The sequence below is a fragment of the Alligator mississippiensis genome, chromosome 3, assembly GCF_030867095.1.
Source record: "Alligator mississippiensis isolate rAllMis1 chromosome 3, rAllMis1, whole genome shotgun sequence".
Classification (NCBI taxonomy): domain Eukaryota; kingdom Metazoa; phylum Chordata; order Crocodylia; family Alligatoridae; genus Alligator; species Alligator mississippiensis.
This window is the reverse complement of record NC_081826.1, coordinates 36,897,009-36,919,255: the sequence shown is the minus strand read 5'-3', so window position 1 is coordinate 36,919,255 and position 22,247 is coordinate 36,897,009. Positions and strand designations below refer to the sequence as shown.

Here is a 22,247-nt window from a genome sequence, read left to right as displayed (position 1 = left end):
TGGTCTAGCATTTTAAAGCCTTTTACTTTAAAATATGTACAGTAAAAGCTCCACTAACTGGCACCTTACAAGCCAGCATGTTCTATTAACCAGCATGCTGTCTTGCAAGGTAAAGTGAAACCAAAAGTGCTCACCCATGGCACTTCTGGTTTCTCTGAGCCCCCATGGCCCGGGGCATAGCAGCTTGCATGGGGCCTGTCCCTCAGGGCCTGCAGGAGGGTCAGCAATGCCGCAAGAGGGGCAGCAGGAGAAGCAGCAACCCAAACAGGCAAAGACTCCTGTTCAGGCCCCTCAATTAAACTGGCGTACTTTGTTATCTGTCACCCCCCATTCCCCATGGGTGCTGGATAACAAAGCTTTTACTGTATTTGTAATAAAAAGGTAAATGTTCTGTTAAGGAGTGAATACAGACTTTTTTTTTTTTTTTTTTATATAAAGAGCAGTTGGCTTTTAAAAATGTAATCAAAAAGTCTTTTAGAGTAGATTTTAGATTTGTTTCAATCACATTAAAGACCTATAGTTTTGTATCATCTTTCCTTTATTGAAAGGTAGGTCTATTTATAACAATTATCTTCCCTATTCTCCTCAGACTAGCAACTCTGGGCAGGGAGTTCTTTTCTGGACACAACTGGCTTCTGGTGGGTGACCAAGGCTTCTAGAACTACAGTAGTAAAAATAACTTTTTTTTTTAAACAAATCTCTGCTGGCTCCGACATTAATAACATGTACAAATATAGCTACTTACAGCCATGTCAAACACACACCGAGCATCAGATACAGCATGTAGATACACTTGAGGTTCCTTGCAGGAGTTAGAAACATGAAATCTGAAAAAGAAAAACAAAAAACATAAGTGCATGGAAAACCTGACATCAGTACTAAAATAGGCCATTTATCTAGACTAGTAGAGACATCTAAGGTCCATGCACAGATGACTGACTTTAAGAGGCACATGAGAGATTTACGATGGCTATACAAGCAGTTCAGGCAGCACACCTCTGATGCATTTTCCTTATACTTTAAGAGTTTTACCCATAACAAAACAAATATAGACCACAGTTTAACAAACCTCAAAATAGTTTTATTATACTCCTTAATGAACTCTTTCTGTGGACTCTTAAGTCTTAATGGAGAGTCAAGATGCCTAAAGCTCCAAAGAATAACCTTGCTATTGCTCATGAAATCAGTCAATGAAAGTACAGTTGAAGTGCCATCTGTGCCCTTGGACACGCAAACACATTTAATATTTCACACCACTGTATAAAGCTTTTAAACTCAAAAAAAAGCACTTTAAATATGTATCAAGTAACTGTAAGTTACAAGAGTCAATCAATAGTAGTTTCTGGTTGTTAAGTTCAGTTAGAACTAAAGCAGCAACCAGAGGTGGAAGGTTTTGTACCAAGTCCCTGAAGCATATGCATATTAACTCAATTCATTGAAGCAGTTTTATAAATGAACACTGATATGCACTACACAAGATAGCTAGGAGTTATGAATTGAAGACTTGTAACCACCTAGTGGTAGGCAAGAGGAGCAGTGTAGAATGTAAAATCAGAACTAAAAATAGACAAAGCATTTTAAATACTGTAGACCAATCCTATACCGATATTATTCTCCACTTATGGTATAGTTAAATATGGTAAAATATACGTAGAGCTAACTGACCAATAATATTTCTTATTTACTAAATTAACTGTGTGTTATTTGAAATGCATCTAGAATACAAAGATTGACAGTTTGCATCCAAATACATAAAAATAGTGTTTTTTAGTTTTTGTAATTAAACTACCTTAACAAGTGATGAATTGGGGAGGAAGAAAAAACAAGTTAATTGGACTATTCTAAACAGATTATTAGAAGTACCTATAGTTAGTAAACTGAACAGGTAGTTTTTGTTCAGGATGCTCTTCAAACTTTTAGATTGTCATTTAGCATTCTTGTACATGCAAATAAAAATAAATGCCATTTTCAATCCCAATTTTTTTTTTTTGAACTTTGAACAAACCAGTCAAACTCTCTCTTCACCTGCAAGAGGCTACTACTGCTGTCATAAACCTAGCTTAGCACTTCAATTTTTGTTCTAGTTGCTTAGCCAGTTACAGTACTTCAACAATTTGATTTTCCTTAAGAGGAGTACTGCTTGAATAGTTTTATACTTTGTAACCAGATGGTAATACCCCTAACAAGTTGTTAATTTCAATTACAGCAAAAGAAAAGTATTCAATTTAAGTAAAGTTGTCTTTATTAGGTAGGGAAGGGGGGCAGACAGAGGGGAGGTAAAATCATGTTATTCATCCTGATGACAAAAACAAATTTTGTTCTGCATGGTTTTTTTGAAACGTCTCTGATTTTCATTAGTGCTTTCTACACATCTTTGGCAGATGAAGGGACACAGAATAATCTTTGCTTATTCTTTGTGTATCCAACTTATTTCAGTTTGAAGAATCACAAATCATTCAGATCTTAAGAACTAAAAATGCTTCAAGGAAATCTTCTGCCATCTACAGGTCAGAACTAAAACAGTTACATGATCTCTACTACTAAAAGTGACTAGGATAAACATCAGTGCAAATCTGAGTTAAATATACCTTACAGTCTTGTCTCACCCAAGATGTGCTAGTTTTCCCAAACATATCACTGCTTTTTGGTAGCTCAACTTATTTCTATGTGCAAAACTGAAGATATAAAAACTGGCTGGGAAAACAAAAGCATGGCTGGGGAAGATGGATAAAACACCTGGCAATTTTTCTGGCCGTGACACGGGATTTTGATATTCCCAGTGTTGTAACACTGGCACTAAAATAGCTATTTCTTTTTCATACTGGTTGGAGGGCATAACTATTTGAAAGCTCTCAAAATTATACAAATAGCTTTATTACTTCCTGTAAAAAGGAAATGGTCAGCATGCACCAAAAAAAAAAAATAAAAAAAAAAAATCAGTCTTATATCTGTTTGAGCATTTAATGTTAGACCTAGCAGAAAGGGAGGAGGAGAGCTACTCACTTAACACCAACTATTTGGACTTCAAGCTCCTTAGCAAGTTCCATGAGATGCCTACAGTTCTTCAGTGTGGTGCCAAACTTCATACTCATCTCCTCAACTCCATTAATTTCTTCTGTGGCAATGTGTAGTAAGAGCCTAAGAGAAGGGGAAGATGATTGGGGCACAGTTGGTTTACATCATCATCAGCATATGTGCAGCCTGAAGACTGTCAGAAGTATGTTGATTATGCTGTCAGTACTCCAACTCCATCGATGGATGAATCAAGTGAACCTAATAAAAACAATCCTGTACAGAGAAAAAACTAGCAATTAGGGGCTAAAACATGGAGCCAACAAGGATAAGGGATTTCGAAATGTAGCAACCAAGACTCTGTTGGGTGCTGTAATAAAAGAAAGTGTTACCATCTAATAAGAGTATGATTGCTTATAAGCTGCTCTTTAAAATGCTGTTTGGAGGTGTGCACTGGAACTCCCTTTGGACTGGCCTGGCTGGATTTATTTTTTCATATCAGCTTTGGCTATAACAGTCTGATGTATGTTGAGCACCCTTTCCACATGCCTCCTAGCTCCACTGACAGGTGTAAGCAGAGCATGAGGAGAGAGTTCTGTTTCACTCCCTCTCCTCTTCCTACTGCCTACTGGTTGCCTGGGTAAGGGGAGAGTTTGAAGACACTTTCCCTAACTGGACAACCAATTCGTCAGACCTTGTCCTCATGGAGCTGTTACGTCTCTGTGGTTTGTTGATATATAGAATCTCCTTAGCCAAGTGGATCATCTGTTATGCTTTAATGTATGTAGTTTGAGCATTTGGAAAGACATCCTTCAAACACAGGCACAAGGTTATTTATGATAACCCCCAAAGGGGACTTATTTTGGGTTATTCAGGGCTAAAGTCCCAGGTCACCCATCCAACCTGAGACAGAAGTCAAATGACAACTGCCATGAATCCCTTTTCTACAGTTATTTCTTTTGCTGCTATTATTTGTACTATTTTTTAATCCCAGCAAGATGCTACTAGCTACCACCTTTTGAGAGTCAAGTGGTAAAGTTACATGCATCATGTAGAAGGCATTATAGCAATCGTACCTGGAGATAAAGGCATTGGTAACTAGCAAGCTACACATTCTGGCTGTGAATGCTCACATCTATTACAGATATGATAATCTAGCAGCTGCCAAAGAATTCAGCTCAATTTATTAAGGATTCTGGCTGAAAGCAGTGTTCCCGAAAACAACGTAACAGACATACAACTGTAATATAAATTTAAATAGAAAAAGAAATGCAGATAAGGCCAACTATTATTCCTACTCCTAGAATTAACACAAGTACAAATATGGTGATAAATCAGATCGTGAATCTATAAATATGTTGTGCATAGGCCCACAATTAACAGTAAAAACCCAAACAAACACTGATAAAGTTTATCAGCCATATCAACAGTAAAAGATGTTTAGCTCCGATTGCTTCAGTCTTGTAAGCAAAAATTGCAAGACTGTTTACTAAATATTGATCCGTTTGCTGGAGGACATTCCACAGCATAATGAATAGCATCTTCCAAAACTCCTAGACAGGGTGGGCAACATTTTAGCCCTTGGAATGGAAAGCCTACATCTAGACAAAAACAGCTGTGGGCATCTGTTTCGTCCCAAGTCTAGTCAGAAGTTTGCCATTTATTGTTGAGATCCAGCTATAAATACTTTTCTCCCCACTCCAATCTAATTTCCAAAGAATATAGGAGGGGTGATGAAAGTAGCCCTTGCTGCTGCAAAAAAATCATTCTGCCTAGCAAACTCTCAGAACCTCTGGAAATCCAGACGTTTTCTATGGGGGAGAAGAGTCTTTCATTGTCTTTGACAATGTCCCATCCTGGAAAATGGGAAAGTGCAGGAAAGAAAAGCTAGCCAGGGAGACTGAAAAGAAGGGCGATTACTGAGGTCTTATATATATAAAAAAAACACAATCTGACCAAATCAGATGGCAGAAGAGACAGGATTTAAAACCAGAGTCCTGCCATTCTAATAATAATATTAGTTAAAATGGAATCTAATCCTGTCTCTAACCTCAAGAGAGGTGTGGGAGTTGAACAAGGAAGACCCAGAAGAACCCCAAGAAACTTATTCTGAGGTATGCCTACATCATTACTAACAGTATAGCCCCATACAGGATCCAAGACGCAACTTTGGCTTTATATGCTAATATGGGAGCTTAGACTGATCGTCCTGCTGTGGTCTCAAAAATTTCTTTAGAGCCAGTGCCAACTGGGCTGCCTTAGTTTTAACTGACTGACTGTGGTGTTGCCATGATGGAAAAGCTGTAAAGCATCACAACCAAGTATCTATAGGTTTTAATAACTTTGAGTTTGATTCCCCCCCATGTTCCACAGGTATTTCAGACAGCTTCCCCAAAGCATTATTTTGCATTTATCATCATTTATCTTTCTTTTGTCCACAAAGATGCTCAAAAGTTATAACTGCTCTCTGTAAGCTGATGGGAGTTCTTGAGAGTATGATGGTCATCTGCATACATTAATAGGGATTGGGGTTGCTAGTAATTTTGGGGGATGAAAATGAGCATCCTATATGTTTCTGATAACATATCAGTCACATTAAAGTTAAATAGCAAGGGGGCCAAAACATTTCCTTGTCTAACCACTTTGTCTGAAATTTCTGTTGTGCAAGCTTGCCCCTCAGACCACACCTAACTTGGGCACGTGTACCTTTATGATATTCTATCAGCAGGTGCAAAAGAGAAAAAGGTCAGTCCCAATGGCTCAAACTGAAGGATAAATATGTTATAGCAGAATATCCATCCCTAAATCTAGTTTGATGTTCATATACGTTTTCTCTTTTTATCCATGCTATAAGATGGTATAACAAGTGGCACCCAAAGATTTTAGCTGAGACTTCTATTAAACTTACGGGGCAATAAGATTCTGGCTCATCTTTTAGCACTTTCTTGAAAATGGGTACAATGGTACTCCCTTTCCTGGAATCTGGAATTTGGCCTATAGAGTTATACTATTTTTCCAAGACCAGAGTCCACCATTAGATATTATCTATATAAAACTTCCACTGGTATTTTATCTGGGCCTGGGGCTTTGTTCTTCCATTGTATTTTGAAGAAGTGATCTATTCCATCATTTGTTACCCGATACTTAGTTGCATCAACAACAGGTATAATTACACACTTGTTTACTATTTTTGTTCCATGGAAAAAGTAAAATGATTTGAAAAATATTCTATGGTATTTGGGCTATTATTACCAAGTTCCTTAAAATATTTAGGTCTTCCACATGAAATTTATCAGTCACCTTTTTGGCTACATAGGTGTCCCACTTCTATTTTCTATTGACAAATAGAAGTGTCCTTCTATCACTAAGGAGGACTAGGGGGAATATAAAGCTCCCTCAAGGTTGAGGACTACAGGAAGGTAGTCACTTCCTAAGCAAAACAGTATTTTGGTACCTATATCCCCCCACATTGATTATACGTTGATTGAACCCTCTATGGTACTTGATCCTTTAACAGAGGTGTAGATTGAAAGCTACGAGGTAATACTGGGCCAGTGGTCCTCCAACGTTTAAAGAAGGAGATCACCTTTGGCATTTAAAAGCAACCCAAGATCTACTGTGTGCTGCTGCCACTCCCCCCACTCTGCCTAGCAGGTAAGTTTGCTGGGAGGAGAGTGGGGGGCAGATTCAGGCAGAGGGAGAAAAAATTATTTGGGTCACACCTCTCCAGCAGGAAAGTCACATCTGACCGGAGCCCCACTCAACTTACCCCTGCTCCTGCAGCACTGTCCCTCACTGTAGGGGCTTCTATCTAGTCCCCCCTTCTGCCATGGACTGATCTGCTAGGCTGGGGTGTGCCCGTGCATGCACATGGGCACTTGGCCCTCCATCCCAGACTTGGATCAACTCCAAGAGGCTCCGAGATTTCCCAGTGGATCAAGATCCACTGGTTGGTGACCACTGTACTAGGGTATAATCCATTAATTGATCTTAAATTCAGGGTTAAACAGTAGCTTCTAATCTTAGATTTGCATTATTAATCTCTGCTAAAGAAAAAAAAAACTCCCAAACTGAAAATATTTACAATAGACAACTTAGAGGAGTATGCATGAAGAGGTAAATCATTCCTATTTCTTTAAAGGATGCCCTTATTATCCTTTGTCTTGATATCAATTTATGTCATTTCACTCCCTTTGGTCAGTTATATCTCCTAACTCATTAGAAGCGTTTCAGGGGAATTAAAAAAAAGTAAAAAAAAAAAAAAACTGTTTAACAAAATATTTACTGTACTTAGCAATATTTGTAACACCATAAGGAAACACTAATAACATTCCTTTAACACAACCCGCCCCCTACAAAAAATGCACAAAAAAAAACCGAACACACAAAAAAACACAACCTTTGAATTTATCCTGTAAGGATTTCAAAACCATAACACTGCATTTTACATCCTACAGCCATAGTAGGACATGTTAATCTGAAAATATTTAGGACTACATATACCAAATTCCTCAGTTGAGTTTCCATGACAATGTAATATATATTAAGTGCTAGCCATTTTCACTTGAAAAACTAACATTTCCTTGCAATTTCTCTCTTATGAAAATACCATGCAGGATTCTTACTTCTGGGTCTTAGCTGGCTAGTGAGGGGACTGCAAGTCCAGGATTTCACAATCTCAGTTTTTAAAAGAAATGGCAGTGCTCAGGCACATAACACTACTTATCCCTGCCCCTACTCTAGGTTTCAAAGATGCACACTGAGCATAATTAACTGCCCTTGGATTCTTCCAGTCAAACCCTATTTTAGCAGGAAGTGAAAACTTCCCAAAGAGGCAACGAAACATTACAATATCTTGTTTATTAAAAATAATGCCTTGAAAGACATAGAAAAACCCATCAACATTTGAGCAGATTAATTCTTCAAAAAGGTTTGCCCTCCAACTAGAAGAAAGAGAATCTTGCAACCCCTTAAAGAGCAGTTAAGATACAATTTTCTGTGCTAGATTCTCACTTGCAGAGCGCAAGGAGCTTGAACTATAAAAAAGAATAGCTATACTTACAAAGAAGTGAAAGCACAAACTAAAACAAAACGAAGGGTGGACCAAGTTAGGTGGTGCTGAAGACATTGGAGAGCAGGGCTGAAATCCAGAATGGCCTGGATAGACCCTGGGATGGAGGGGGGAGGGGGTAGTAGGGTGACCTCACCTGGAAAGCCATGTCCAGTTTTTGGCCCCACACTTCCAGGAGGATTGGGACAGTTTGGAAAGTGTTCAGCACAGAGCAGCAAAAGTGATTAGGGGCCTGGGAGGCAAGACTTATGAGGAAAGGCCAGAAGGATTAGAGAGTTTAGTCTGGAGAAAAGAAGACTGAAGGCAGACTGGATAACAGGTCTTCAAATACTATGAAAAGGATGGAGATGGGCTTTTGTCTGTGGCCACAGGGGACAGGACTAGGAGCAAGGGCTTTAAGATGCAGAAGAGGAAGTTTCGGTCAGAGATTAGGAGGAACTTTGGTATAATGGTAGTCAGCATTGGAATAGGCTACTTAGAAATTTCACACCTTGTTCATCCCTGGAAAATTTTCAAGAGGAGAGTTGACAAACACTTCACTGGGATGGTTTAGACAGATTATCCTGCCCTGAGCAGGGGCTCAACCAGATGACCTCATGAGGTCCCTCCTAGCCCTACCTTCTTATGATTCTAAGGGTCTGGGTTTTTTTAGGGTTGGTTTTGTTTTCAAAACGTGTGCATGCACACACACCATTGCTGAAAACAGCAATAATACTTCAATAACCAGAGGATATGTCCACAGACAACAAAAAAATTAAAATAAAAGAGAAAGCCATGCTTCTAACAATACAACACCCTTGAATTCAAGGCACATCCAAGATCTGGGACTCCATTTAAGAGAAGATGCATCAAACAAGACATTTACAAGAATCTCTCTTTATGGTGGCACATCTGAAAATAATAGGCTCTTATCTCTTCTTTTAATGGCCTATTTTTAATAAAAAATATTTGGTTTTAAAAGCTCTTTTAAAACTTAAGGAATGCAGTAGAAGAAATCCAGAAGGAAACAATTACATGGTAAGAATCTGGATTTGGGTTCTGTGGAAATGAAACTCAAGTTGGAACTAGATTCTTCCTAGAAACTGAATTTAAGCAAAGTGCCTAAATATAAGTGGCAGTTTATTTTGGATGCATGCAAGTGCTGCATAGTTCTCTCAACACAAAGCAGACAAACTGCTTTACTCTAACTGAATGATCCTCTAACATGCCTTTCTAGTTTATGAAGGCTTCTAACATACCCACTAGCTACTTACAAAGTTCCTTTTGTTTCGCAAAGCAGAGGGTTTTGTTTTACTTGTTTGTTTCAAATTTGGGAATGTCTTCATTGAGACTTTTACTGCCAATGTTGCAGCAGAGAACGCTTTGGTGGGGTCACTCCATTCTTGATGCCAATAAATATGGAAGCCAGTCCTCAAAGCAAAGGCTTTCCCATTCCCTGTAGAAATGAGGTAAGGTAAAAATGCAAGCTGGCCTTTCACTCATCTCTTCACTAGAGAGGTTCACAGGGTATGCCCTCAAGTTTTCTATGAGCCTAAAAGACTTGCAACCAAGTGAATAAGTGGCCATCCAAGATTGTGATTCTCACTACCGTAATCACCCACATTAAAGCTCAGCTGCATTAGATGCTAGCTTAAGTCCACACACTCCTGCACAGATTGTATTTTACCTTTTTTTTTTTTTTTTTTTTTTTTTTTTTTAATTCTAGGGACCTGTGCTACAAAGTTGATCCAGCCAGGATAGACCTAGTTCTAAAAAATGGCTACTGTCCTTTGAACAGATGAACCTGGAGGCTGCTGCTGTGAGCTAAACACACATTTGTCCTAAAGCAGCTAGGCAAAAACTAAGGACTTGCAACAAACATCTGAACCATCGTTCTCCAGCCATAGCCTCCTCACTATCAAGCTTGTATGGCAGTACATAAGGACAAAGGAAGAAAAGTAAAGCTGAGAAAAGCTCCTCAGTATTTGATGGGACAGATGGTTTGGGCAGGCTTGACACTTCATCAACAGAAACCAGAACGAGGCACAACATTCCCACTGGACTAAAGCAGGAATCCCAATTATTTCCTCCAAAGATTTCTGGATTGGCACTAATTTAAGAACCAATCAACTCAGACACTGAAAGTGAAGTATTGTAGTCAGATACCTTGAGTCTTCCTAGCTTGCTGCTGCTCTGCTTTGCCATTAGCAGGCTCCCAGACCTTGTTTGAATTCATACAATTGCATTTTTAAATTGCACAAAGCACAAACAGCCACAACAGAGTGGAAAATAAGTACTGGAGACAGTTTAAATATTTACAGATTTTTGCCGATTTCTTGTGTCCCTGGGTTCTGCTTATAAGACCTGTATCTGAATGGTATTTGTCTTTTGGGGAAAGGGCCTGCCTCACATCAATGGCTTTAGTAACCAGGCCATGGTACCTTTTTCTTGATGCACCCTGATAATGTAAAAATACAATATTGCCTCCTCACCCAGTGTGAAGCATTGCATTATTCACTTCAAGCACTGGTGCCCAAGGAGTCAAGATACAGCCTATGGCAGGTCTTTAGGTTTGAAAGTAAATGATGAAGGATAATATTGATGAAGTAACCAACATTGCTATGGGTTTGACTTCCATCTAGATCCAATGTGGGTAGCACTAACAATATTCCATCTAAGAGGTAAATTAAAGTATATATCCATATCTGCTTTCTCTTTTGAAACCCTCTAGGTCAAAGTGGCACAAGTAGGGACTGGAAGCAAACCTTTACTGTTTTTAGTTCTCCATTGAACATGGATATGCTGTACAATAGCATCATACAAGTGCCAGATACAGGACACAAATGTGTACTTTTACTGGTTGAGAATTTGCCCCCCAGACTTTGGTTGAAGCCTTTAGGAGCCAGGGAAATAAAGGAAGTCCTGAAAGAAAGAAAAGCTACTCAAGCTGCACAAAGTAAACCAGCTTGTCGATAAAGAGGTGCCAAAATGCTGACATTAAGTTACTGAAACATTAAGTGAAACTTGGGCTTCCAGTCTTCACCCAGCTCAACCTTGGAGGGGAGGGGAAGAGAATACCAAGGAGGAGTGATTTTCTCCTACTAAGCCTGGAAACCAAAACCAAGAGAAAATTCTACAAAACAGCGGTAGCATCTTTAGATAAATATTGCAATAGAGACAAGGTTAGATTAAGACTAGCATGGCTACATTTTATTAAAAATACACTTTTCCTGCTTCCCAGTAGACAGGTAGCATAGCAGAAGTTAAAATTCTCACAGCAAGAAAAACGCTAAAATTTTCAACACTTACCTTGCATTTGGATGATTACGTGCAATCTTCTGTAGCTCAATATCATTATCACAAGTCATGATGTTTATCCCAGCTTTCGCTGCGTACTTTATGTGAGAAGCTTGCTTGCAAGGATTTATATACATGATATTTTCAGGAGCTATGGCCAAGTCCTGTAACATTGCCATTTCAGTCTAGAAAACAAGACAGTAGCAGAGTTTTAAGAACGGCAAATGAAAATCTTGTAGTGAATGTGTAAAATTTCTTCTGGAACTTGCACAAATAAGGTTTTCCTTTAGCTAATTTGTGTTAGCCAGTTATTTCAAGGGTACAAGTACAGCTTTAAACTATATACTCTTTAATTGAGTATTACAAAGGCAAAAAGACAATATTAGCATGGTAACTAATGCCAAAAGCTGTTGTATTACCTGAAACGGATTAAACAGGGCTCAAGGAAGGTAACAGCAAGTTACAGAATTAACACTTACTTTACTGGAACACACAAATCCGGTGCCAAGAGCTGCTAGAATCTCAAGTACGGCTGGAGTAGAATTGCATCGTACAGGGTAAAATGGTTTTATTGGTGCCATCATGTTCTGCCATTCAATGTGTTTCTTCATAAGCTTTCCAAGATCACCAACAAAAAATGCTTTTTTTCCAGTCTGTAAAACAAAGGAAGTCAGAAAAGAAATAAGAATCAAACATTTAAAAAGAGAGTTACGGACCTTCCCCTCAAAGCACAAAAAACCCACTAAAAACACAATGAAGCATGAAGTCTCATGCTTACTGCATCTGACAATCATTGGGAGTCAAGGCTACATACATCTTTTTCCCCTATTCAAGCATAGCTTTTACATATGACCTCTAGCAATTGACTTGACTTTTCTGCCAGCTTACTTGAAATGAATACCTTCTACTACAAAGATATAAAAAGTTTTTAGATAGTACCTTGCAATTCTTTGGCTGAAAGATTCTACTTAACTGCTAGGTAGTATCATCATTCTAACTATACTTCAGAACACAAAACTTGTGTTTTACAAGCATACATATTTTGAAGTCTAGAACTTCCTGGAGGGGGAAAAATTAAATAAATGCTTCCATGATCAGAACATAAGTTTTGTATCTTATAAAATGGGGAATTTTCCAATTGTTACTACTATTATTTCAAAACCAGCAACTCAAGTGACGTTTTAATGAAACAATTTGTTCAGTATTTTAACTGGCAGATTCAAACACATTAAAGATCTGTCCCATGTCAGAGGCATGGAAATCCTATTAAAATACATAAAAAAACCTATATTAAGAGCATTAATATTGTAAAGTCAAGTACTGGAAAGTTAGGGAAATGCCAGGTCACCAGTGCAACTTCACATTAGGTCCCCTTATCCATCAGTTAATATAGTCTTACTCAACATCACATAGGATGTCTGGTCTCAGTCCAATGTCTTAACCACAGGAGATCATCCTCTGTTCTTCATTTACTGTCCCTCCTGTGCAATCAATGAGGCAGGGGTCCCATAAAACTAGCAGCCTGTGATCACATAAGGAGTATCATAACATGCATTTGAATTTAGATTTCCCAGGCAACATCAATTTTAACATTTGACTTCCGACTTTGCAAGTGCATATGCACAAGGATACTAAAAAATATCAATTTCCTTTGAGGAAAGGGAAGAATGAAAGAACCAATACAAGTTCTGGAAGCATACTGTCCCCCTATACCAGCAAGACTGGGATCTAGGAGGAGTTTCATACCCACAGCACAGGTTTACCTGTTTGATAAAAAGAGGACTAGGAATCAGGATTTGGTGAGTTCTCCACACAATTCAGAAGGTTATATGGTCTAGTAATTGACAGTATAGCCACATACACACATCTGGCAACATAGGCGGTGGAATGCTGGGGCTAACGGGGCTTAGTCCCCTCCCCCAAACTGGGCTGGCAATAGCAGCTCCAACACCACTGCAGCCCTGCACCCACAGCCCCTGCCGCACACTCCTCTGATGCCACGCGCACAACACCAGTGTGCGCCAACCCTGGAACCGCCCTGTGGGAGGGAGGGGTAGGCAGGCATGCTCCACACTACCCAGCCCCCCTCCCCAAACTTGCCTGCCTATAAAGATGAAGCTGCAGGGAAGAACCTTGCTTAGTAAAGGCTATGGTGTACACAGAATTTCATAGCTTTTCTGTGAAAAAAAACCTAGGATAGACTTACCACCTCCCAGCCCAGCAACACCTTGCCCAAGGAAAGGGTGTTTGTAGGAGATACAGTAACATCAACCTGTTCACTATTCATTTGCCATGTAGGAGGATCAGTGGCAGCTACAGCACACACAAGGCACTTGGTACACAAGGAGGCAAACTCTGTACACATGCATGTGCACATAGTTCATTAGGATAGCAGTTATTTCTTGTTCCCCCCAATCTCTTGTTTGCAATATTTCATGTCCATGTCCCAAATTCTACACAGGCTACAGCTCTTCAATGAATCAGCTGGAAAAATTTTAAATGTCAGAAAGATGATTTTACCTCTAGCCTCATACAACTGGATGTGACTGAACAGTGGGGGGGGGGGTGGCTTTGGGTGTTTTTCTTTGTTTTAGTTTCCAAACACCAAGTTTTCCCCAAAATATTTCAACTTGAAGCAAAGGGCTAACAGAACTTCAGTTCAAAGGGCTAACACAACCAGATACAAGTTTACATGGAAAAATGTATACAGCCTTATCTGAAGGGGTCAGTGCCGTGGCACCCATAACATAACTGTTAGTCAGACTTCAATTACCACTACAGATTAAAAATTAAATGCCAGTAACTTAAACAAGAACAGTGTTATGTTAAAATAAACTAGACTTGTTTTGGGAATCAAGTACTTACATGAGTTTGCTCAAAAATATAGTTGTCAATAACATCTGCAGGAGTTATTCCTTCATCCAGTAGGCCAATGGAGTAGTTTGCATCCTCAGGAAGTCCTTTCATCTCAGCCGTATTCCGCAAAGCCGACAGTCATAAACCAAGAAACACAAGGGATGGGCCGCCAAGCCTTATATCCGGGTCCTTAAATTATGCAACAAACTATGCAACAGAAAAATGGTTACATTGATTTAAACTTTACATATCACCCAATGCAATTTCTGCTTAGTCAGAGGGGCTTTCTAGGCTTGCTGCAGTGCATGTGAACCACTACCTGCTAAATAAAACCTTCTACTCAACAGGGATTTTACCAGTGAAAAGCAGTTAAGAAGTGTGAACTTCCATGCTCTGCCTGGGGGGATGGGACAGGATGAGACCTTTTTTGGGAGGCATGCTACAAATTAAACCCTCCCCAAGTACCTCTCCAATCCCCTTCCTCTACCCAATCTGCTGCTCTTTCTGCTCCCTACCCAATTTGCCACTGTGCTGCCTGTCCCACTCCCTGATCTGCCATGAGCCAGTTGCAGCATGCATGTCATTAGTAGACCACCCCTGTTGTATACAACAATACAAATGCCCACTTTAAAACTGTTAAGTTTTTCCAAAGTTAAACACAAAGATTTAATGCTGTCACTGATGAAAGAGACCTGCAAAAATTCTTTAAACAATTTAAAGCCAAAGTTTAAAATGTGGCTGTCCTGTTGAATCAAAAAAACTGCACTGCTGTTGGTTGTTTCTAACCAAAGTGCATCATACCCATTCCTCATAGTGACAACTCTGCCCACAGTCCAAAGAGAACTAAAAATCATTTATTAAATGTGTTAAGTCCTGATCTTACATTGATGGGGAGAGAGAAAACCAAGTATATAAGCAATGAGCAAATGACTAAGAAGTGACTGCATAATCCAGTAAGCAAGTAAGTCTACCACAGATTAACATAGTGACGTAAAGTTTAAAACAAGTTCTGTTACAACCCTTTAGATTTGTGACTGGCCAGGTTTCAGTTTCCTCACCATTATGTTAATGGTGACCCCCATGTAAAAAACTTTTAAAAGCTGGCTGGCTAGCATCTTATCTAAATGTTCTGATGTATAAACCTCACCCAGAGACTTCTGAGAACAACTGTTAGGAAAGGAGCTGAGCACTTAGAGTCCTACTTATAAAAGGAAATCTTTAAAAATGTTAATTCATGGAGACAGTCGCATGAAAGATAGGGTCACCACTGAAAAAGCCCACAAGGGGGCAAGTCAGAATCTTGAAGCTTGGATGCCTAAAAGATGCTAAACATTATACTTCGGCACCTGAACTCTAGGCTCCCAATTCAAGCAAGTTGGTCACATTCTTCTAAAAAGGCAAACTTGCTGCCTTAACTCGTGGCTTGATAGTTTTGTAACCTAGTAGTCCAGAAAGATATCATGAATAAAGATTCTTCATGTTGATAATCAAACTGCACCAAAGGGTTAGAGAAATGCTGTACAATCTTGCCATTAAGAACCACATACAATGGAGATTAAGATAAACTTCACCTCAATTCTAGAGGCTGACATGGACACATGCAAAACACAACTGGCAAACACTTCAGCCTTCCTTTAAGGAATCCAAATTAATAATATTAAAATTAACAACAATTAAACAACAATTTACTGTCTCAACTGAAGAAATTTTTGCTTTCTACTGGAAAAAAAAGCCTGGGCTCCCATAAGCTGAGATGACTTTCTGCTTCAGGCTATTACAAAACCGCTTTTCTTTATCCTCCTCTTCCCATTCCCCAAAAATGCTCAAAATTTGAAACTTAATAGTACTAACTAACTGTCTGTTAAGTAGTTACAAAAAAGTATGTAAGATAGCCAAGATGCTACTTTCTTCTCAGCATATTAACCTGTTATTTGAAAACATGCCTCAGTTTTATGCCTTCTATTTAGACCCATTCTGAAGAAGTTACATTAAAGTGACCATAAACTGGTGTATTCTTATCCAGCAAATCACCCCTCTCCCCCATGTAAAATGAGTCATAGGTCTATGTCTGAGGTCAGCCTATACTTCTGTGAGCAATGCAGGGCCAAAACTATGGAGAAACAAGGTTCATCTTCTAACTAGCACTAATCAAATAAAAGTCTAGTTGCAGAATTTTCACCACTGGTAATGCAAGCCACATGGGGGAGGGGGTGGAGTGCAAAAGTGCAAGAGCATTTATTTCATCATCAGATCCCAGATTAGGTTCGTATATTTAATTATGAGAAATGCATTTTAAAAATTGTGAACTGAGCAAGTCTGATTTGGAACCAATGACACAAATATGACCCCTACAATCCTGTTTACAGAGCTATTCTGTGCACAATCATCTCTTTAAACAAACACTCCAGCAATACGTTTGATTTGACAGTCAGCCAATCTTTTACATAAGGGCATTGGAATATTTGTGGCACAAAACTAAAGAGGCAAACAGAAGTGACTAACAAGATTGGAAGACAAGCCAGAGTTATGAGTTTATCAAAGCTCTGGAATCAAGAGATTGATGGACAAAACCAAAGAAAAGCTATAGCAATAGTGAAAGATTAGTTTTCTGCAAGTCCATTCCTAACATCTGACTTAACATGAACAAGGACTTCACTGCCCATTGTAATATACCTAGTGTTCTGCATTTTCAGAATATTAAAAAAATCTGGGAATTTTTCAAACAACCAGGTTGAAATTGGGATGAAAGGAAGGAAAGGGAAAGACCAGTTTAAAATCAAGGGAAATAATATGTTCCTGTGGCAGTGATGGAGGGAGGAAGCAAGGCTGGGGCTAGGGAAGGGGTGGGGCTCAGCCCACTGGCCATTCCCAGGGCTGCAGCCAGGAGCAAAGAGGGGGAACTGTCAGTGGATGTGGGGGGGGGCGCAACTCTTCTTCTTACACGCATCCTGGGAGGGCTGCAGGCCCCCAGATCTGCACTTGGGATGATAGTCCAGTGCAGCCTGGAGTACACCTAGCAGCAAGAGCTGTGCCCCCTTGCACACACTTACAGTTCCCTCCAAAGCTGATGTCTGCTATTCCCGGAGCCACTGCAGCAGGGGCTGGGGCGAGTGGGAACAAGCAGAGCCCTGTGGGGCACAGGGCATGACAGCCCCTACTTCAGTGGCGCTGGGAGCAGACAATGCAAGCTGCCTGCAGCTGCTGGGCAGTGTCGTGCCCTGAACACCCTGGGGCTCCGCTTGTCCCCACTCACCCCAGCCCCTGCTAGTGACCCCAAAAGCAGCTGACACCCCCTCCTGCACCATGGCACAGTGCAGGCCAGGGGCTGGCAGGAGTGGTCCATGGCCAGACCCAACCCTGATCCAGACCCTGGCACAGGCACCTCCCACCCAGCCCAGGGTAAGAGCCAGGAGCCCCAGGCCCCTGGGCAGAGGTTCCAGCCTGTACAGTGGCTGGGTGCAGCTCCTGCCGCAGGGAGCAGGGCCAGGCTCTCACCTGCCCCCCAGTGGGGCTTGCAGCTCTCAGCGCCTGGGGCAGGGCCACAGCCAGATACACCCACCCCAGGAGCGATTCCTGTGGCCCCTCCTGGGGTCAGAGCCAGGAGCCTCATGCCACCAGGTAGTGGCTCCAGCCACCTTCCCCCCCCACTAATGCCCCCCACTCTGCATGTAACCACTACTACCCTCCTCTCCCCCCCAACATCTGGCCAGAAACCTGTGCCTCAGCTAACTAACCCCCAGACATTCCCCACTCATGCCAGTTAGCAGGGACTTTACTGGCACTGGCAATACATAGGGGGTGCATGTGCACCCCCTGAAACTGGCTGTGCACCCCCTAGAAATGCCAGCTGAAAAACCAAAAGTACACTTTCAGTTTCACCTCTGGTGATTTCGGACTTGGCGATAGGCTGCTGGGGATTTCCCACCCCACCCGGTTAGTGATCTGGTGCCCTCCCAGACTCAGGAAGGGACAGTTGCCCATGTTTACTGTATCCGGTAAAACTGAGTGAACTGAAAAATGGGTGTAAATCAGTAAACATACAACAACAACAAAAATCAGGCAAATCAGTAAAAACGGGAAATGCAGAACATTAAAACCACCAGATACTTGCTAATCTCTGCACTTCACAGGTGATAACAACACCATCTTGTTGTTCCACTATCAGGTTTTCACTGCATCTCTCATCTGTTGGATACCTGATAATTTATCTTTTATCTTATTTTTATTTACCTATGGAGTTTTACATAAACTGTTGTTCCCTCTGCTACTCAGCTCTGCAGTGTCTGCTTTTCTCCCAAAGGAGGATACTGTGGCACCCAGAAGCTTCTCTAAGGCTATTCAAATCATACCATTGGTTCAATACAGGGCATCACCCACAAAAAGTCTTGCCTTATGTTGTTTCCTGGATTATCACAGCTATATCACTTCAACACTACCATTACCAATTAAACTTACTGGATGGGTTTTATTTTCAAGAAGTTCCTTTTTGTATAAGATCCTACTAAAAAACAAGTTAAGAATGATAAAGAATTCCTTATTCAGTAGAACCAACCCATCAAAATCAAAATAAAGTGAATTAATTTTTATTCTAGCTTTGTTAAGTTACAGCCAAAGTTTATATGAATAAAAAAAAAAAAAACTGCTTGAATAAGAGCATAATCATATCCATTGATAAATCAAATGCTGAGCAGGCTTTTTAATGAAAGGGTAAGAAGTCTGTGCTGTTTGACGACAGTAAAAAAATGTCAACATATAAATTTTAATAGAAGGGCAAAAGCCCATTTTCCAGTTGGTCTACAACCAAAGTCTCCAACCTTTTTAAGCAGGAGATCACCTTTGGCATTTAAAAGCAACCCAAGAGTTACCATGAGCTGCCACCATCCCCCGACCCAGCAGGTAAGTCTGTGGGAAGGAAAGGGGGCGAGGGGCAGATGGAGGCAAAGGAAGGAAAAATTATTCAGGGGCATGCCTCCCCAGCAGGTGCCCCACTCAACTTACCACTGCTCCTCCTTCTGCAGCACTGGCCCTCACTGTAGGGGCCTTGATCTAGCCCAGGGGTGGGCAAAATAGGGCCTGCAGGCCAAATCTGGCCTGCAAGGCACCTAAAAAATAGTATAGAAAATTAATATTTCTCTGCCCTTGGTTCCTGTCAAAAATGACAGGAACGAAGGGCAGTAGGACCCAGGGGAAGCCTGGTGGGCTCCAACAACAGGGAGCCTGTTTGGCCCCCAGCCGGAAGCCCCGGCCCAGGTTTCTGGGCTGGGAGCACATGGCTGCCCCAGCACGGGAATCTCAGCTAAGTGCCAGGTGGGGGAGGAAGATGACAGAGGACCCTGGACAAGACAAAGAAGGAGCACGGTTTTTGGGGGGGGAGGAGAGGGAGGGATGCGGCCCCTCCCCACCCCACGCCCAGTGCCCTGCACTGCAGCTGCTTGAAACCCACATGGGGCTGCCTGTGCCTGCTCCAGACAGCCCCATGCAGGCTGCGAGCACCTGCAGCATGAGGCACCAGGCATGGGGCGGGCGAGGGGCCGCTTCCCACCCTGCGCTCAGCTTTTCCTGGGCTCCTTCCCTGTGCAGAGAAAAGCAGCCCCCCCTTGCCCTCCCCATGGCCAGCACCGTGCGCTGCAGGCACTCATGGCCCACGCAGAGTTGTCCAGAGCAGGCACAGGCAGCCCCAGGCAGGCTGCAAGCAGCTGCAGCATGAGGCACTGGACATGGGGCAGGGAGGGGCTGCTTCCCACTCTCCCCATGCTCAACACCAGCTTGTAACCTGGCCCCACTGCCAGGCTGGCAGTGGGGGGTTACAAGCTGATGCTGAGCACAGGGAAAATAGTGGCCCCTCACCCACCCCATGGCCAGCACCCTGCGCTGCAGCCACCTGCAGCCCACATGAGGCTGCCTATGTCTGCTCCAGACAGCCCCACGCGGGTGGCAAGCACCTGCGGCATGGGGCACTAGCCATGGGAAGGGAAAGGGGCCACTTTTCCCCATGCTCAGCACCAGCTTCTTCCCTGCTGGCAAGCAGGGGGTCAGGGCTGTGCACTGCCCCCCGCCTGTACTGCAGGGTTGGGGGGCCAGTGGAAGCACAGTGCCCATACCAGTGTCCCCTGGTCCGTGCCGGTGAGGCCCAGAGCAGGGTGGCAGGAGTGCGGAGTCCCAGCTGGCAGGGGCTCTATGGAGCCAGGCCAGCTCCCCACTCCCTGCTGGTGCAGCCCAGCACAGCTCCACAGACCCCTGCTGGCCTGTGCCCCACTCTGGGCTGCACTGGTGCTGGCACTGGGACATTGGTCCCAAGACATTGGAACGTTGGTCCCAAGATGGTGACCAGGGAACGGGGCAGGGCTACCCATGTGGCCCTCAACAGCCTGCCAAAACTGGGTGAGCGGCCCTCCACTCAAAATAATTCGCCGCTCCTGATCTAGCCTCTGCCCTTTCCTTCCCCCATGGACTGACGTGCTGAGCTGGGGTGCTCGCGTGCATGCACACAGGCACTCAGACCCCCACACCAGCCTTGGTTGGACTCCAAGAGGCTCCGAAATCTACCAGTGGATTGAGATCTGCTGGTTGGTGACCACTCATCTATAACCACTATTTCCTTAACAGCTACTCCTCTTCACAGTTTAAGTGTCCAAAAAAGTTTTCCAGTGAGGAAGACAGAGACAAAAGGAGATCAAAATACAATCTTTGAACAGGTTATATCATAAGAAACAGGAAATCATTAGGTAAAAGTCACCTTTACCACTGTCAAACACTCATCGTTTGTAAACATTTGTTATACCCCGGTTTTCCATTTCGTGGCAAGATGAAGTCCTAAACCAACATTTCATCCCTTCCACCACCACCACAAGTACCCTGGGCTCAAAGATGTATTTTGTAAGGCAGTTAAGGCCAATCAACCATAGGGTCATAGGAAAGTAGGGCTGCACAGAACCTCATGAAGTCATCTAGTCCAGCTCTCTGTTCAAGGCAAGCCCATCCCTGACTAAACCATCCCAGCTTCCCAAGATATCCAAGTCTGAAGGAGGAGTCAGCAAGCTATGGCTTGCAGAGTCACTGGGTATGGCATGCAGATATGGGACTTTGGCAACATTTGGCACTGGGGACAAGAAGTAGCTGAAGGCTCTCTCCCTGTGCCACCATGGGGACAAGCAGTAGTTGCAACTGGGTCCTGCAGCTGGAAAAGCTTGCCTACTCTTGCTTTGGAGGATTCCTAGTAAACCATGCACACTTGCTGCACTACTAAGCAAGTCTGCAAGAAAATGCTCAACTCATTTAGCATGGAGTTACACAGAATGTGACCTCTACAACTGTAGCTCCTTAAATCCAGTGCACTCTTTCTGTATTGCTGCTCCAAGAGATCAACACCCCCTAATTCATGTACACCAGCATCCTATCAACAGCCAACAAGAAGATTCTTCAGGAGGTCAGGGCCTGCTGGCCCTGTGGCACCAGTATGGGCCCCGAGCTCACGCCCGCTTGCTGCCACTCACTGCTTCTTGCTGCTGCTGCTGCTGCTTTACCAAGCCCTATAACGAAACTGGCTCAACACTAAGTGAAATCAGGTATGAATTTTAAATGAGTGCTAAAGCAAAATAGCATTAAGTGAAACCACGTTAAGTGGGGGTTGCCTGTTGTAAGAACCAGACTTAAACCTAGGGAGGCCCCAATTCCTCACTGCCTCTAGACCTGCTAGGTCAATTTACCAAATAATGCAGGAAACCACTTCCTTACTATTAATTCAGTCCATCAGAACACTGTCCCGTTATCAGAACTCACGATTCATAGGAAATCACTCTAAACAGACAGGCAAACAAATTTTGCTGGTGGCAGTAATGCATAACCTTGGTATGTTTTATACCTTGACCTTAGCAAGGGTTTGGATATGGTCTCCCACAACATTCTTGCAAGCAAGCTACAGAAGTACAGGCTGGATGACTACTGGAAGGTGGATAGAAAACTGGCTGGTTCATCAGGCCCAGAAGGTAGTAGTCATTGGCTTGATGTCTAGTTGGCAACTGGTATAAAGTGG

General features: G+C 42.3%; 1 protein-coding gene across 2 annotated transcripts in view; it reads right to left on the bottom strand.

The window, feature by feature from the left end:
• AZIN1 (antizyme inhibitor 1) overlaps positions 1-22,247 on the bottom strand; it is a 45,843-nt gene that overhangs the window by 5,609 nt on the left and 17,987 nt on the right. For both annotated transcript variants that reach the window (NM_001291759.1, XM_019495691.2), the window contains exons 3-7: positions 14,225-14,422; positions 11,839-12,012; positions 11,372-11,544; positions 3,004-3,138; positions 746-827 (exon numbers count right to left, since the gene is read on the bottom strand). In NM_001291759.1, the coding sequence (NP_001278688.1) occupies positions 746-827; positions 3,004-3,138; positions 11,372-11,544; positions 11,839-12,012; positions 14,225-14,326 (666 nt within the window). In that variant the 5' untranslated portion in view covers positions 14,327-14,422. The remainder of the gene's footprint in view (positions 1-745; positions 828-3,003; positions 3,139-11,371; positions 11,545-11,838; positions 12,013-14,224; positions 14,423-22,247) is intronic.